The sequence below is a fragment of the Schistocerca cancellata genome, chromosome 1 (genome assembly GCF_023864275.1).
Source record: "Schistocerca cancellata isolate TAMUIC-IGC-003103 chromosome 1, iqSchCanc2.1, whole genome shotgun sequence".
Classification (NCBI taxonomy): Eukaryota; Metazoa; Arthropoda; class Insecta; order Orthoptera; family Acrididae; genus Schistocerca; species Schistocerca cancellata.
In genome coordinates this window covers 272,048,877-272,067,477 of record NC_064626.1, presented here as the reverse complement: position 1 = coordinate 272,067,477, position 18,601 = coordinate 272,048,877, and the positions used below count along the sequence as shown (strand labels likewise).

Here is an 18,601-nt window from a genome sequence, read left to right as displayed (position 1 = left end):
CCACAGTGTTGACCGAAAGCCGACACACACAGATTGGTATCTGCATCCTAAGAGTTGTCATCCACCACACCAACGCAATGGCGTCCTTAGGACTTTGGTACGGAGAGCATATGCCATTTCCGACGCCGACAGCTTAACCCAAGAACTTGAGCATTTGATGACTGTTTTTAAGGAAAATGGATACACCGAGAAGCAGATTCGTCGGGCTATGGAGTTTGGACCATCTCCGGAGGTGTACGAAGAGGAACATAGATCTGTGGCCTTTCTTGCTTATGCTGGAGGCTTATCGTTTAAGATTGGACGAATTTTAAGGAATTTTAACATTAAGAGTGTGTTCCGTCCACCTTCTAAGGTTAGGGCTCTGCTCGGCTCTGTGAAGGATGATTTGGGGCTTAGGAAACCCGGGGTGTACAAAATTCCGTGTCAATGTGGGAAAGCTTACATTGGCCGTTCTATTCGCACAGTGCATGACAGGTGTGTGGAACATCGCCGTCATACGAGGCTACAACAGCCGGAAAAATCGGCGGTAGCAGAACAGTGCCTAAATGAGGGACACAATATGAAATTTGAGGAAACTGTTGTGGTTGCCAACATTTCCGGGTTTGTGGAACAGTGTCTATAAAGAGGTGATTGAAATTTGTTTGGCTGATAATTTAATCAACACCAATGGGTTTCCTCTTAGCAAGACGTGGAATCCTGTATTATCTCGCATCAAAACTGAACGTTCTTCGCTGTGGCCTTGATTGCGATATATCGTTACCAGCAGTGTTCCACTAAGAGCGGCGCCACCTCCCTGTCTTGGAGGGCAGCAACCGTGATGGGCGGCGCATGCGCCGTGTACTTAACGGTGGCCTGTATAGGACGTCGATTTGTAGCCTGGCGTCAGTTCTCAGCGGGACTCATCGGCAGAAGCAGCATTTTCCTGAAGATAGCGACCAATTGGATCGCCGAAATATCGAGTCAAGTTGATTTTAGGATCCGGCAGCAAACCCGAAGAGACTTTCAAGACTTATTATGCCGGGGAAGCCTACGTAATCACAATATGCTTATCATTTAGTAATTTTGAGGACCGTGGTTCAAATATGCATTCGGATATCCAGAGCTAGTTTTTCCATGATTTCCCTAAACCACTCCAGGCAAATGCCATAGTGGTTCGTTTGAGAGGGCACGGTCGATTTCCTTCCCCATCCTTGACACAATCTAAGCTTGTGCTCCATTTCTAATGACCTCTACGTCGACAGCACATTAAATCCAGTCTTCCTTTTTTGAAGTAATCTGCCAACAACATTGAGTAGATACCGTCACTCACGGGGGATAGAATATTTTTTGCGTATAACCAGCCAGTTTTATTTCTTAGCACACGATTCATTCTCAAACTTGTCGAACGAGGCATAACAAAAATGGTGATTTTAAAATCCTGCCCCCTGCTGGACAAATTTCTGCAGACATCCATGGCACAATTCAATTTAACAAGCGGTTGATTCGTTCCTTCATGTTTAAAAGGAGCTTAAAGTCTTTTTTTTATACCATAGCTAATATTAGAATCGCCAGGATGCTGGCAAAATGAAGGCGGAAATACTACGTCCTGTCTCCCAAAACTACTTCACCAAGCAAGATCAAAGTGGATTTATTATGCTTGACCACTGTACGTATAGGAAAATTTTACACAGATACAATTTGTCCCAGTACTGTTAGGACGGTGGCTAAGAAAAATAAGTCACGGATTACGTTCGCAAAAGTACTGCACTTGTTCAAAATAGTCTTCCCCTCAATCAGTACACAGCTGAAACCGTTTTAAAAGTATTCTGAAACAGTCCCTGTAGTGCTGTTTTGGAACTGCATTTAGCGCTGCAGTATAATTTTCTTAGACGTCCTTAACTGTGTCATGGCGAACTTCAAATTGGGGGACAACCAGAAGTCGGCTGGTGCCAAATCCAGCGAATACAGCAAGTGATCTACGACTGTGATCAATCTGCTGGTGAAAAACCCACACGTGATCTTCTCATTGTGGGCTGGGGCGTTGTCGTGAAGGAGCAACTGGGAAACTGCCTCTCGGTATTAGGGTCGAATTTGACGAATTTACGCCCACAAGAGAGTGATGACACCGGAGTAATAATCAAAATTTACGGTTTGCACCTTCTGGTACAAAATCCGTGCGAATGATTCCTTTGGCATCGAACGGTCGTATGGAGACATTGTCTCCATACGACTCTTCTGCAAGCGCACTTTCTTTGATTTTGGCTTATGTTCCCTCAGTCACGGTGCACTCTGCTGAATTGTAACAGGCTCATACTGGAAACACAATGTCCCGTAGCGAGTTACAATCGATTTCGTGGAAAAAGTATCGTTTTGCCTATTACAGGCCATTGCAGTGTTGGACTCGGCCATGTTTTTCGTCGCCTGACTGTGCATGCGGCACAAACTGCACATAAATTTCCTTTTTCGAACATCGTTGGTTAGAATTCTGCGTGTAACAGTTTCTGGTATTCTGATAGCTCTTCGATAAGTCGTACAGGAGCAAATCTACCAGATGCAGTGCTATCGGCGACTTTTTGCACATTTCCGTCTGTGCTACTTGTTTGTGGCTGTGATGCTCGTGATGTGTCCTTAATTTCCACCATACCGTCATGAAATGAAGTATACCAACAAATAGGCCGTGCGGTCTAACGCACGGCTTTCCGGGTGGGAAGGAGCGCCTGGTCCCCGGCACGAATCCGCCCGGCGGATTTGTGTCGAGGTCCGGTGAACCGGCCAGTCTGTGGATGGTTTTTAGGCGGTTTTCCATCTGCCTCGGCGAATGCGGGCTGGTTCCCCTTATTCCTACTCTGTTACACTATTTTGGCGATTGCTGCGCAAACAAGTTCTCCACGTACGCGTACACCACCATCACTCTACCACGCAAACATAGGGGTTACACTCGTCTGGTGTGAGACGTTCCCTGGGGGGGGGGGGGGGGGTCCTCCGGGGGGCCGAACCGCACAGTAACGTGGGTTCGGTGTGGGGCGACGGAGGGGTGAAGTGGACTGTGGTTGTCGTCGTGGTGTTATGGACCATTGCGGCTGTGGCGGGGACGGAGCCTCTCCGTCTTTTCTAGGTCCCCGGTTAACATACAATACAATAGAATACAATACAATACCAACAAATAACATTTGAACCCCTACCACAAACTCTTCCCACCATATCAAACGTTTCACTGGCTGATATGCCTAACGTAACACAAACTTGATGCTGCCTCAGTCATCCACCGCCATTTTCCAACGAATGTCAGATACGTACTGTTACACTCGCGACCAGGATGCCTGCTGCAGCGATGCTATCGCTTTGACCTTCTACGTGGCTCGTACTGCTGCACCCCGTCACGAGATGGCGTTGAGCCTTGCTGGATCCTCGCTCAGATGCTTGGCCTCCTGGATGAGATTCTGCGCAGTTGCTAACCGCCCCCGCGGCTGCAAACAGCGTTAGGCAGGCATTTCCCGCCGGGCCTGCGCAGCGGGCGCAAATTGCGTTGAGGCGTCGCATCGTACCGCGGGGTAGGCCTCCGTCGCGTCCTGACTCCTTACGGAGTCTTTGTTCGTAGCACTCTCTTCTCTAGCCGAGCTCTTAGCCCTGGGCGGCTCCGGCAAACGAGATTTCTCCCTTCGCGAGTGAGGCGAAAGTGACTACTCGCTGGCAAAGTACTTGGCTTTCGAAGATGAACTGTCACCATGTTATCAAGGCCGACACCAGCGTTAGCTTTAGGAGAGTTCTCTCCAACGTCACTTAAAAAACAAGTGCAGGAATTGTCAACATCTCTTCTTCACTGTCGCAACAGTGAAACATCGCGGGGGTTCGGTGATGATTTGCGTAGGTATATCGTGGTACCCATGGGCTCCATGGTTTCTATGCAAAGTCGCATTTCTGCAAACGATTGTCTAACTATTTCGGCTGATCAGTCACATGCTGTGGTGCAAAGTGTCTTCCCAATTGGCGATGCCTTATTCAAAACGACAGGGCCCTTGGTTTCACAGCTCGCATGGTCCAGAGCTGGTTTTGTGAGCAAGAGAATGAACTGTCACATTTATCCTGGCCACCACACTCACCGGATACCAATATTATTGAGACTTTGGTCTACTTCAGAGAAAAGGATATGTGGTCGCTGTACACCTGTATCATCGTTACTGGAACGTGCCTCTGTTTTGCAGGAACAACGATATAAATTTCCCTTTAAAACAATACAGGACCTGTATTTCGCCGTTCCGAGGCAACTGGAAGCTGTTTTGAATGGGAACGTGTTTCCTAAACCTTGTTGTTGTTGTGGTCTTCAGTCCAGAGACTGGTTTGATGCAGCTCTCCATCCTACTCTATTCTGTGCAAGCTTCTTCATCTCCCAGTACCTACTGCAACCTACATCCTTCTGAATCTGCTAGGTGTATTCATCTCTTGGTCTCCCTCTACGATTTTTACCCTCCACGCTGCCCTCCAGTACTAAATTGGTGATCCCTTGATGCCTCAGAACTTTTCCTACCAACCGATACCTTCTTCTAGTCAAGTTGTACCACAAACTCCTCGTATCCCCAATTCTATTCAGTACTTCCTCATTAGTTATGTGATCTACCATCTTATCTTCAGCATTCTTCTGTAGCACCACATTTCGAAAGCTTCTATTCTCTTCTTGTCCAAACTATTTATCATCCATGTTTCACTTCCATCCGTGGCTACACTCTATACAAATACTTTTAGAAACGACTTACTGATACTTAAATCTACACTCGATGTTAACAAATTTTTCTTTTTCAGAAACGCTTTCCTTGCCATTGCCAGTCTACATTTTATATCCTCTCTACTTCGACCATCATCAGTTATTTTCCTCCCCAAATAACAAAACTCCTTTACTACTTTAAGCGTTTTATTTCCTAATCTAATTCCTTCAACATCATCCGACTTAATTCCTAAATCTTATTAGGCATTAGAATGTGTTGCGTTTTTGGAGATTCCATATTTTTGTCCAATCCCTGTATTCAGTCACATGTACACCCATGACTCGCATTCCAAGTATATGATAGAATGTTCGCCTTAAGTTGTAAACGGACGCCATCTGATCAAAAGTATCTGGACGCTCCTGTGTAGGAATTGACCATTAAATGTCACTAGAGGGGGACTCGCCATTATAAAAGGAGGTGGGGAGTACTGTGTTGTCACGAGAAAATGGTTCAAATGGCTCTGAGCACTATGGGAGTTAACATTTGAGGTCATCATTCCCCTAGACTTAGGACTACTTAAACCTAACTAACCTAAGGACATCACACACATCCACGCCCGAGGCAGGATTCGAACCTGCGACCGTAGTAGCAGCGCAGTTCCGGACTGAAGCGCCTAGAACCGCTCGGCCACAACGGCCGGCTGTTGTCAGTAGAATAGGTCTGTGGAAAGAAGGAACGGATTGGTCACGAGACCTCACTGATTTCGAACGTGAACTAGTCACTGGATGTCATCTGAATACGGACATTTCAAACCATCTACAGCTATCCAAGCCGTCTGTTGGTGAGGTGACCTTGAAGCGCAAACGCGAAGGAACACCCAAAACTGAACTAACATCAGACATACCAGATGTACTTCCCGACAGTAACCGTCGGTCATTTCGAGGAGTGGTTGTACAAGTTCGCACGAGATCAGAAGAAGGAATCACTAGTGAGTTCCATACCAGTACAGCGACCGTGTCTGAGAAGTTAAAAAGAAGGTGCACAAGGGCAGAGAAGCTCCTTATAAGCCACACATTTTTGAGGTGGTGCAAAGAGCGAAGCCACTGAACAGTGGATGAGTGGACACGAGTGATTTAGAGTCATGAATCACGCTATCCCCTGTGGCAATCCGATGGAAGGGTTTGGGTTTGGCGAATGCTTGAGGAACGTTAATTGCCATCCAATATAGTGCCAAAAGGGAATTGTGGCGCAGGTGGTATTACAGTATGGAGATGTTTTGCGCCGCCAGCGTGTGGTCCAATCATTGTGCTTTACACAAGGTTAACTGTGTGCCGCGCGGGATTAGCCGAGCGGTGTAAGGCGCTGCAGTCATGGACAGTGCGGCTGGTCCCGGCGGAGGTCCGAGTCCTCCCTCGGGCATGGGTGTGTGTGTGTGTCTGTCCTTAGGATAATTTAGGTTAAGTAGTGTGTAAGCTTAGGGACTGATGACCTTAGCAGTTAAGTTCCATAAGATTTCACACACATTTGAACACTTTTTTGGTTAACTGTGGAACGATATGAACATAAACACATCTAAAACAGTTCTGCAACACCAGAACTCCTGAACATAGACGTTGACTGTGGATATTGTATCACAGATACAGCCCTTTTGATTGTTCCGAGACGTCACTAAACCCGCCCATAGATGTAAACAACCATGCATGAGCAGCGCCTGCTAGTCGGAGGGCCTCCGACAGCCGATCAGCTCCAGTCATTCCACCAGGAAGGATAAACACGGCTCGTGTTGTCTGTAGTTCAAACATGCCTAGACGGTCTATACGCGGTTCGATCGCGTCCGCATTGTTCTTTTGTGCCAGGAAGAGCTCTCAACAAGGCGAATGTTCAGCCGTCTCGGAGTGAACGAAAGCGATGTTGTTCGGACATGGTGGAGAGACAGCAACTGTCGATGACATGCCTCGCTCAGGCCGCCCAAAGGCTACTACTACAATGGATGACCGCTACTTACGGATTGTGGCTCGGAGGAACCCTGACAGCAACGCCACCATGTTGAATAATGCTTTTCGTGCAGCCACAGGACGTCGTGTTACGACTGAAACTGTTCGCAATAGGCTGCATGATGTGCAGCTTAACTTCAGACGTCCATGGCGAGGTCCATCTTTGCAACCACGAACGATGCAGCGCGATACAGATGGGCCCAACAGCATGCCGAATGGACCGCTCAGGACTGGCATCACGTTCTCTTCACCGACGAGTGCCTTCAACCAGACAATCGTCGGAGACGTGTTTGTAGGCAACCGGGTCAGGCTGAACGCCTTAGACACATTGTCCAGCGAGTGCAGCAAGGTGGAGGTTCCCTGATGGTTTGGGGTGGCATTATGAGGGGCTGACGTACGCCACTGGTGTTCATGGAAGGCACCGTAATGGCTGCACGATACGTAGATGCCATCCTCCGACCGATAGTGCAACCATATCGGCAGCATATTGGCGAGGCATTTGTTTTCGTGGACGACAATTCGTTCCCCCATCGTTCACATCTTGTGAATGACTTCCATCAGGGTAACGACATCGCTCGACTAGAGTGGCCAGCATGTTCTCCAGACATAAACCCTATCGCACATGCCTGGGACAGAATGAAAAAGGGCTGTTTATGGACGATGTGACCCACCAAACACTCCTGAGGGATCCACGCCGAATCGCTGTTCAGGACTGGCACAATGTGGATCAACAGTGCCTTGGGGAACTTGTGGATAGTATGCAACGACGAATACAGGCATACATCAATGCAAGAGGACGTGCTACCAGGTATTAGAGTTACAGGTGTGTACAGCAGTTTGGACCACCACCTCCGAAGGTCTCGCTGTATGGAGGCACAACATGGAATGTGCAGTTTTCATGAGCAATAAAAAGGGCGGAAATGACGTTTATGGTGATCTCTATTCCAATTCTTTGTACAGGTTCCGGAACTCTCGGAACCGAGGTGATGCAAAACTTTTTTTGGTGTGTGTATTTTACAGCGCTGTGTACTGCGGTAATTATTTGTATTAGCATGAGAATGCACGCATTCATAAAGTAGCATCCGTGAGGCAATGGTTTGTGTACATTAATAATCCTTACCTGGACCGACCAGCGCAGAATTTCAGCCAGAAGCCAACACCTTTAAGACAAATTGGATCGTCGGCTTCTTTCCAGATCCTAGAGTCGAACATCACTACCATCTCTGTTTTCGACTCCAGCGGAAGAACGCGCTGCTATCCCTCCGTAGATATTCAGACACTTCATTCAAAGTGTCCTCAGAAGAGATCAAGCCAGAATACTTTCGATCAGGTAGTGTGTTAATTAGTTCACAATGAGTTCAGTCGCTCAAAACTATGTATACACTATGTTTATAAAATAGCCTGTCATTGGTTCATGACATGTATTTATTCCGGCGAGAATTTGTTTTGTATGAAGCACTAAATACCGCAGTAAATTGGTTGTAGCGCTGTAGCGCAGTGGGCAGCCGAAAAGGATGCGATCATTGTTCTCCTCTGAGCCAGAATCACATAGCGGCGAGTCAGTCAGTTGTAGACGATAGATATGCAGCCAGCATCGTCAATAGTTACAGTGGAACACGGTGACCACAAACATTCTTTGGTACCATGGTCGTACTGGGATGCGACCCAGGCTAGCTGTATAATGTATTCCTCTATCTTAGCACAATAATCCCCGCTTAAATCTGGTATATCAAATGATTGTTTTTATTACTGACTAGCTGTTCCGGGCTGCATGTTGCTGTAGCTCAGTCTGGTTAAATGAAAAAGGAAGAAAAGAGAAAGCACACGTTTTCAATACGTAAGTTACATAAGTATATGTACAATCTCCTTCTCCATGCTGTGCATTTACTCCTCTCTCTCTCTTTCCCCATCTCTTCCTCCATGCCCCCTCCTGTCCAGGAGAAGTTAAGTTCTTTCAGAGTCTCAGACGTCAGCAAAAATATGTCAGCAACACAAAACTGTGCCATGTTTATGTCAAACATCTCAATATTATTTTCCACGTACACACATATTTGTCAAATTAGTGCCTAAAACGTGAGTTTGCCCCTTTCTCTGTCCACTTTCTCCCTCTGCCTCCTCCCTCTATCTCGTCTTTCACCCTGCCTCAAATCATTAGAGTAGAGTGTAAAAATTTGAAGCAAATCCGTCAAGAACTTTGGTGATAATGTTTACTCTTCATATATTAGGCATTTTTATGTGATCAAAAGTATCTGGACACCTGGCTGAAAATGATTTATAAGTTCGTGGCGCCCTCCATCGGTAATGCTGGAATTCAGTACGGTGTTGGCCCACTCATAGCCTTGATGATAGCTTTCACTCTGGCAGGCATACGTTCAGTCAGGTGCTGAAAGGTTTCTCGGGGAATGGCAGCCTATTCTTCCGGAGTGCTGCACTGAGGAGAGGTATCGATGTCGATTGGTGAGGCCTGACACGAAGTCGGTGTTCCAAAACATCCCAAAGGTGTTCTTTAGGATTCAGGTCAGGACTCTGTGCAGGCCAGTCCATTACAGGGATGTTACTGCCGTGTAACCCCTCCGCCAAAGACCCTTCATTATGAACAGATGCTCGATCGTGTTGAAAGATGCATTTCCTATCCACGAATTGCTCTTCAACAGTGGGAAGCAAGAAGGTGCTTAAAACATCAGTGTGTAGCCCTGTGCTGTGATAGTACCACGCAAAATGTCAAGGGGCGCAAGCCCCCTTCATGAGAAACACGACCACACCATAACACCACCGCCTCGCAATTTTACTGTTGGCACTACACACGCTGGCAGATGACGTTCACCGGGCTTCGCCGTACCCACACACTCCCATCGGATCGCCACATTATGTACCGTGATACCTCTATCCACACAATCGTCCAATGTTAACGCTCTTTACAGCAAGCAAGGTGTCGTTTGGTATTTACCGGCGTGATGTGTGGCTTATGAGCAGCCGCTCGACCATGAAATCCAAGTTTTCTCACCTCACACCTAACTGTCATAGTACTTGCAGTGGATCCTGATGCAGTTCAGAATTCTTGTGTGACACACATTACGACCCTCATCAACTGTCAGCAGTCTCTGTCAGTCAACAGACGAGGTAGGCCTAGACCCTTTTAGGCTGCACGCGTCCCTTCACGTTTCCACTTCACTAACATATGGAAAACAGCGGACCTAGGGATGTTTAGGAGTGTGGAAATCTCGCGTAGAGACGTATGACACAAGTGACACCCGATCACCTGACCACGTTCGAAGTCCGTGAGATCCACGTAGCGCCCCATTCTGCTCCCTCACGATGTCTAATGTCTACTGAGGTCGCTGATATGGAGTACCTGGCAGTAAGTGGCAGCACAATGCACCTAATATGAAAAACGTATGTTTTTGGGGGTGTCCGGGTTGGGGGGGTCAGACATTATAGTAGAGGGAAACCCATTCATGACTGTAGCAAGCTTGTTCACGTGGATGTACGGTGGCGTAATTGTGCAGAGATGATGGGACTTGCAGATGACAGGTCACAACGCGTCCTGGATTATTTAATACGGCAGCGAAGGAAACTACTGGGAAAAACAAGTATAGACGGTACAAGGATCTATTTTATTTTCAAGTTTTATCAACATCATTAAATGTGAAACACTTTCATGAATAAGTCACCGCCATTGACTTTGTTTAAAAAATAGCATTATGTATGAGTTACGAGAGTTATTGTTTAAATGGTGCCAATATGCGAGCGTGTGTGTATTTTAATAAGTGATACAGACAATTTAAATGCAGAAATATATTGCGTTTCTATCAGGGTGTGGGAATCTTACAAATTTTGAAAAAACTTTAATGCTTGATAATCGGATCGAACTACTGTAATCTACATACATATAGTTTTATTTACATAATTTTGTTTAAAAAGTGCCAATAAATGAGATGCGTATATTTTAAGATGTAATACACAAAATTTAAATGCGGGAATGTTCGAATTGAAGGTTCATTATGCTTGCAAAGTGAGCGAAATCTTGCAAATAGTAGAATTTTATTTTCGTTGAATGGTCGTAGAGGTCTTGCATATTACCATAAGCCTAAAAAGCATTGAAGCGTTACCTATTTTAGTAAGTTGTACAGCCAGTTTATATGTGGAAATATTTAATTGGAGTGTCCAAAGATCTTGAAAATGTGCGAAATCTGACATTTTTCGAGAAATAATACATTATTATTTTGATTTAATTTTTCTAGAGGTCTATACTTCTACTTGCATATTAAGATAAACATTTAAGCCGCGTGAGCGTGTATGCGTGTTTTGTGCTCAAAGGATAAATAACTTTAGAAAATAGTTTACTTTTGAGATCTCACCTCTGTCTTATTGCAATATCTTCTTTGGAAATGTTTCAAGTCTATCATAGCCTTTGAAGAAAAAAATGCAGTTTAGGTACTACATCGCAAGAAAATCGTGAAATCATCTTCTTTCCCTTCTTCCTTCCTTCCTAACATGATGTTTGCTCAGTCTGTTTCTCTTTAGGCTATGTTGAGAGTGTGGGTGCGTGTCTTCACAATGTGTATTTTTATTAGATTTTGGTGATATTTAATAGCTGATTGTAGGAAATATAGCCTTTTAAATGTTTATGGAGCTTTGTAACCATGGCTCTGATGCATAGATGTTGCAAAAGATTATAATTTTCAGCACATTATCTTTTTCCCTCCTAAAATGGCACTTGGGATAATGTAAATGTGGAAGTGTTTAATTTGAGAGTGTATTTCGACATGGAGAGTAGGTCTTATTAACAACTTTTTTCCAGGAAACCCTGATTGCCTATTTGTTTGTGTGTGTACTACTTAGTTTATTTCTTTAGCTAGCATATTTTCTGCCGTTATAAGAGAGGTCACGTTAGATTTAGTACCTGGATCTCATAGGCCTAACTTCTAATATCAACTACAATTTGTCATTTTATTTGTAACTATTTGAGCATGGAAACAACGTTGTAGTGTTTACTTTAGAGTTGAAACTCACGTTTTAGGCACTAACTTGACAAATATGTGTGTACGTGGAAAATAATATTGAGATGCTTGACGTAAACATGGCACAGTTTTGTGTTGCTGACATTTTTTCAGACGTCTGAGACTTTTAAAGAACTTAATTTTTCCTGCAGGGTACATTTCATAACCGTTTTAATAATAAATAGTGGAATGGTATATAGCTTCCAGTGAAAGTTGCTGATGCGACTGCTGAGTCAGTCCATTAATGATTTTTTGAAGTCCTAATGAACACATAGTTGACAACATTTTCGTCATTTTATGCAATTCACTTGCTTTAAGTGTATGGCGTGTTTTTTCGAAACATAATTCAAATCGTTCACATACTTTAGAGTGCAACGGAGGACTACATTGCAGTAAAATAATGCATTCTGGTTGAATAAATGTGTGTCCTATGTTACACACGCGGAACGATTTTTTTAGAATGAACACTTTACTTATCTACCAATGCATGTCCCGACATGTTGCATAGTGCAGGCGTGAGTCGAAAGAAATTCACAGGAAATTCGTTTCCAGGGCGGGAAGCATCCTCGCTCCAATTCGGCCGTGTGATTGCTTGCGCCCGGAGGGAGAGAACCACCGGTAACTGCCTGATTTGGCGAGAACTGGGCCCACTGGGCGCTAGTGAAAGCATCTGGAAGCTACCACGTCCAACTACGGCAAGCGATAACTTTATCTTCACTTCAAAGCTTTTTGAACTACTAGCCTTTTTCGCTTAAACCAGATGTCGAACTGCAGCTGTTTGAGCGTGCTGGTCAGACATTCATATTAACTTGCACGCCTAACTACTACAAGACGGCCACTGTCACTACAATACAAAATAACTTACTCTCGGGTTCTATAGTCCAATTTATTACGTCGGATTTTCAAGATTTCTGGCGAAGAACAAATTGATTTTTTTCGGAACTAGTGTGAAAAACTCCAGTGTGCTCTGGATATTTACAATCCGTTTGCGTAGTACGTTCATTCCCTACTTCAGACATAAACATATGGTAACACCGACATAAAAGTAGTTACTGAAAAGTGGCTGATATCAGTACTGTTAATACACTGACTGAAGGCATGCATGACAGACGACGTAAACGTACTGCACTTGTCACGCTCAACTGAGGCTAACTTCTTATTAACAATGGATCGCGACGTCATTGTTAGATCATCAAACGCATTATACGCCATAATCAAAACACGACTATTGTTCTGTTGATGATTTATGCGTCGTTAAGATGAAGGCGAATTTACTGTAAGCTTCAGTAGATCACAAAAAATATATATGCATACAAATTCTACACATAATAATTTGGTGTGGAAATGGCGGTGCTAGAAGTGAAACGAGAAACTATATATATATATACACTCCTGGAAATGGAAAAAAGAACACATTGACACCGGTGTGTCAGACCCACCATACTTGCTCCGGACACTGCGAGAGGGCTGTACAAGCAATGATCACACGCACGGCACAGCGGACACACCAGGAACCGCGGTGTTGGCCGTCGAATGGCGCTAGCTGCGCAGCATTTGTGCACCGCCGCCGTCAGTGTCAGCCAGTTTGCCGTGGCATACGGAGCTCCATCGCAGTCTTTAACACTGGTAGCATGCCGCGACAGCGTGGACGTGAACCGTATGTGCAGTTGACGGACTTTGAGCGAGGGCGTATAGTGGGCATGCGGGAGGCCGGGTGGACGTACCGCCGAATTGCTCAACACGTGGGGCGTGAGGTCTCCACAGTACATCGATGTTGTCGCCAGTGGTCGGCGGAAGGTGCAAGTGCCCGTCGACCTGGGACCGGACCGCAGCGACGCACGGATGCACGCCAAGACCGTAGGATCCTACGCAGTGCCGTAGGGGACCGCACCGCCACTTCCCAGCAAATTAGGGACTCTGTTGCTCCTGGGGTATCGGCGAGGACCATTCGCAACCGTCTCCATGAAGCTGGGCTACGGTCCCGCACACCGTTAGGCCGTCTTCCGCTCACACCCCAACATGGTGCAGCCCGCCTCCAGTGGTGTCGCGACAGGCGTGAATAGAGGGACGAATGGAGACGTGTCGTCTTCAGCGATGAGAGTCGCTTCTGCCTTGGTGCCAATGATGGTCGTATGCGTGTTTGGCGCCGTGCAGGTGAGCGCCACAATCAGGACTGCATACGACCGAGGCACACAGGGCCAACACCCGGCATCATGGTGTGGGGAGCGATCTCCTACACTGGCCGTACACCACTGGTGATCGTCGAGGGGACACTGAATAGTGCACGGTACATCCAAACCGTCATCGAACCCATCGTTCTACCATTCCTAGACCGGCAAGGGAACTTGCTGTTCCAACAGGACAATGCACGTCCGCATGTATCCCGTGCCACCCAACGTGCTCTAGAAGGTGTAAGTCAACTACCCTGGCCAGCAAGATCTCTGGATCTGTCCCCCATTGAGCATGTTTGGGACTGGATGAAGCGTCGTCTCACGCGGTCTGCACGTCCAGCACGAACGCTGGTCCAACTGAGGCGCCAGGTGGAAATGGCATGGCAAGCCGTTCCACAGGACTACATCCAGCATCTCTACGATCGTCTCCATGGGAGAATAGCAGCCTGCATTGCTGCGAAAGGTGGATATACACTGTACTAGTGCCGACATTGTGCATGCTCTGTTGCCTGTGTCTATGTGCCTGTGGTTCTGTCAGTGTGATCATGTGATGTATCTGACCCCAGGAATGTGTCAATAAAGTTTCCCCTTCCTGGGACAATGAATTCACGGTGTTCTTATTTCAATTTCCAGGAGTGTATCTGTCTGAATCGATGTACTTCGATCTCCTAGTACGATTGAGATAATTCAGTTAGCGTACTTCAGTAACCTGTTTCTCGGAAGAGTCCAAAAATATGATTTAGTGTTTTAATACCACACGTAATTGGATTAACTCGTGGAAGCTCCACTTGCCCTCAAAAAATAAGAACCGAAGGTGGTTCTATCAATGAAGGTTAGCAGCGTTTGGATTAATTTCTGTAAAGAAAAATAAAAGCGAAACCTTGAATCATAAGAAGACGATTAATGGAGTAACCACCTGCTCGATATGAAAAGAAAGAGAAAATTTCTAAAAATCTGGTAATGGAGTCGAATGTACGTGCTAACTTACACCATGAAATTTGCGCAAATGTAGTTTAGGGAAGCAAAAAGACTTCATTTAGAAGCAGTCCATTACTCGACGGTCGAGTGCGTGTAGTCGACACTTCGCAACTAAGAGCAATGTATTAATGAGAATAGGTCACGAACAGCACTCACAGTTCGTGGCTCAACAAGCGTACTTGTTGAAGGGGTATCATTAGTCTTCTATATTCCTGCTTCGCGAATACGTCGACGACGTGTAGCGCAGGCATTGTCGCATGGATGTCTCCTTAAGGAATACGACGCTTGCAGGTAAGTCGAGCAGCTCTTTCTTTGCGCGTCACCTCATTGCAATACAAAACCATTAAAATCAAACAGTTCGTAGTCCGTATTAGATCAAATCATGTTGGGGATTAGAAAAAGAACAATAGTTATTGAAAACTCGTTTACTGTGTGTTTGTACCTTTACGAACGGGTCTGATTCAAGCACATAAATTACAAACGAACTTTCAAAACATTTATAAAATATACATTCCTTAGTAAAAATTATCCAGTGTGTATGTTATACAAGAACCTGAAAATTTGTCCGTTGAGAGAACTCGCCTTGAGGTTACCTTAGACCAGAATCGATATAGTGAGAGACAGATCAGGCGCGTGTAGCGCTTTCGACCAACCTTGAATCGGGTGAATGATGAAAATAATGGCACGGTAACAAAGTCTTCAGCTTTCTTCCCTTACACTGACAGAATTTATAACAGCGTTAGTCATATCCCCAGGAAACAGTGTGTGACGTGTATTTTTTGACGACCTTCTAAGATTAGTGCGTTTTAGGGCTATGGAAGGTGACACAGGTTTGCATAACTCTTCTGCCATGCACTTTCACTTATTGTGACGGTGCTATTGAGATAGCTGTTGAGATTAAACTACCAGGCGACCTCTTTAATAGCGAGCTGCGTTGTTGCTTAGCTTACTCTTGGAATTCTGCACTCTCCTTGGGGAAACAACATAGTGAAAGAGGTATCGCTACTTGCTGACCGATGTTGATTAACATCTCAGTAAGGAGGAAAGATGAGGTTGGAATTTCGGTTGTGTGTTAGCGCTGGTTTTTTGCGTGTGTTTTATTCTTCTGCCCACGCCCTGTCTTGTTTTACAGGTTAGCGCCGCCCGTGTTACTGAAGAGTGAAACTCTGCGTTGAAAATGATGGGACGTCACCCCTGCAAAACCAGCGGACGTCGAGCAGGTTACACGTCTGCGTTCCCCTAAGTTATTTAAAGATGTCATACGTGGAGAAGTTCGAGTTTCACATACTTTTAAAGCTTGCACAAACATGTGTGACCACTTTAACTCGCAGCACTGACCTTGTAGCCGAGGTAGGCGAGGAGCAGGGCCTCGGTGAGGCTGATGATGGCCAGGATGACCTGCACGATCCACATGAGCAGCGACCGGTTCACCCAGAGGATGGCGTCCCAGTTGATGACCGGGTTCTCCTGGAACTCCTCGTCGGTCAGGTTGCTCGACCGCATGTACTCGGAGTTGTTGCCCGGTGGACAGCCGTAACTGGAAACAGAAAAGACCGCAACATCAGGCCTCGTGTGTCAGCCGCAAAATTATTCTGCCTCCAGTACTACACCAGCAGAGATTTTCGTCGTCATTCTGGGGATCTACCCCACTCACGTAAGATATCTTGAGCTGGAGAGTTTTAAAGACAATACATTACAGATAGAAAAATAAATAACGCCAGGTCTTCGAAATCGGACACTTGATGAATGGCAATGAGGCTAAAACAGTGGTTATACGAGACAATGAATGTACAGTCTCCTTCTGAAGGTTGTTGGGAGACTACAAGCGAAACACATCGTCTACAGTCGGGATATGGTTTATTGGGAGCGAAGATACAGGCCACACTCCTTACACTACTTGATCAAAAGTACCTGGACACTGGTTAGTGGGTACTTACACGGGATGTGTCCACCTTTGACCTTATTACGGCTTCAGCTCTGCTGGGGACACTTACATTGAGATGTCTTTTGTGTGTGGTGAAACGGCAGGACATTATTCCTCAAGAGCTGAAACCAGTTTATGATGTTGGACGCCGGGATACGGAGCGTAGTCGACTTTCTCACTCATCCCAAAGGCACTGCATTGGGTTTCGGTCGGGACTTCGGCCAGGCAAGTCCATTTCGGAATTGGTATTATCCATAAACCATTGCATCGCAGATGCTGCATTATGACATGGCGATACGAACAACGATTGTCTCCGAACTGTTCCTCTACTATATGCGGTATACAATACTGCAAAATGTATTCATATCCTTCCGCATTTAGCGTTTTCTTAAGCGCAATAATGTGACCATACCATAAAAAAAAACATCCCTATACCGTACCACAACCTCCTCCGAACTTCACTATTGGCGCTACATATGATGGCAGGCGACGTACTCCAGGAATTCGCCCAAACTAAATTGCTTTCATCGGATTACCGCAGCGTATCGCGTGACTCATCACTCCAAATAATGCATTTCTATCCATCTTAACACCACGTCAAGCGTCGTTCAGCAGCGACTACAGAAATGTGTGGTTTGTGAGGAGCTGGTCGACCATTTCACCCCGTACTAATAAACTTTGTGGACACAATCATTGTGCAAGCACTTTGGAACTCACACCTGATCCTTTCCCTGATTTCATGCGACTTTTTACAACCACACTGCCGGCCGGGGTGGCGCTACAGTCTGGAACCGCGCGGCCGCTATGGTCGCAGGTTCGAATCCTGCCTCGGGCATGGATGTGTGTGATGTCGTTAGGTTAGTTAGGTTTAAGTAGTTCTACGTTCTAGGGAACTGATGACCTTAGAAGTTAAGTCCCATAGTTGGTCAGATAGTGCACACAGACCAGGAAACTGACCATCGACAGTGCGACCGTTCTGCTTTAGGAACCCCTGAGCGTACAGTTTTCTAATGCCGTCTCCAAGTGGAAGCTATGAGACATGAAATTTTTAGTGCTAGAAGCGGCAGTTAATTAGGAACATTAAATAATAATATCTTCACCTTCCTGCACCTTGGGACAAATCTCATATCCACAAATAAACTAAGTAAGCTGAGAGTAGATACAAACAACAGCAACAGACGTGAAGTTCCGAAAGATGTTAACAAAGGAGAGAGGGTGAGTTAGAGATAAAATGTAAATAACGGTGGGGACGTGAATAGATATCACTCGTGCAGGTGTTGAGGAAGGTATTAGCTACAGTTACATACTACCGCCTAATGGATAAAATGCTAGCGTGTGGAATATCGGGCCAGTAGTGTGACCGAAGAGTTTCCAGCAACCAGAAAAAAAAAGAGAGAAATCTTCACACATTAAATCTGGTTCGGGTGTACTCCAGGGGCGTGTTATATGCCTATCAATGCCTATCAGCTCTTTCTCACTCACACACACACACACACACACACACACACACACACACACACACACACATAGCGACCAAGTGGATAACGTCGGAAGTTCCGTCAGGCTTTTGGCGGATGATGTATTTATATACAGAGAAATCCCAATTCTAGAAAATTGTAGCGAAGTACAGAAAAACTTGCAGAAGACCAACGTTGGTTGCAAAGTTCTGCGGGTGCTCAACAACAAAAAGCAATGCAACATATTAGTCATAAATTGTCTGAAAGACATGTTATTCCACAATTACACGATTGGCGAGAAATCAGTGGAAGCAGTCGCTTTCATTAAATACGTGAAAGAACGCAGTCGCAGATGAGCCAACGCTAGACTGAGATTTATTATGAAGAATCCTCAGGAA

General features: G+C 45.5%; 1 protein-coding gene across 1 annotated transcript in view; it reads right to left on the bottom strand.

Annotated features, from left to right (window-relative positions):
• The window catches only part of LOC126169379 (potassium channel subfamily T member 2), a 1,084,296-nt gene that overhangs the window by 465,576 nt on the left and 600,119 nt on the right, over positions 1 to 18,601 (bottom strand). The window contains exon 6 of the mRNA XM_049920640.1: positions 16,161 to 16,359. Coding sequence (XP_049776597.1) covers positions 16,161 to 16,359 — 199 coding nt within the window. The remainder of the gene's footprint in view (positions 1 to 16,160; positions 16,360 to 18,601) is intronic.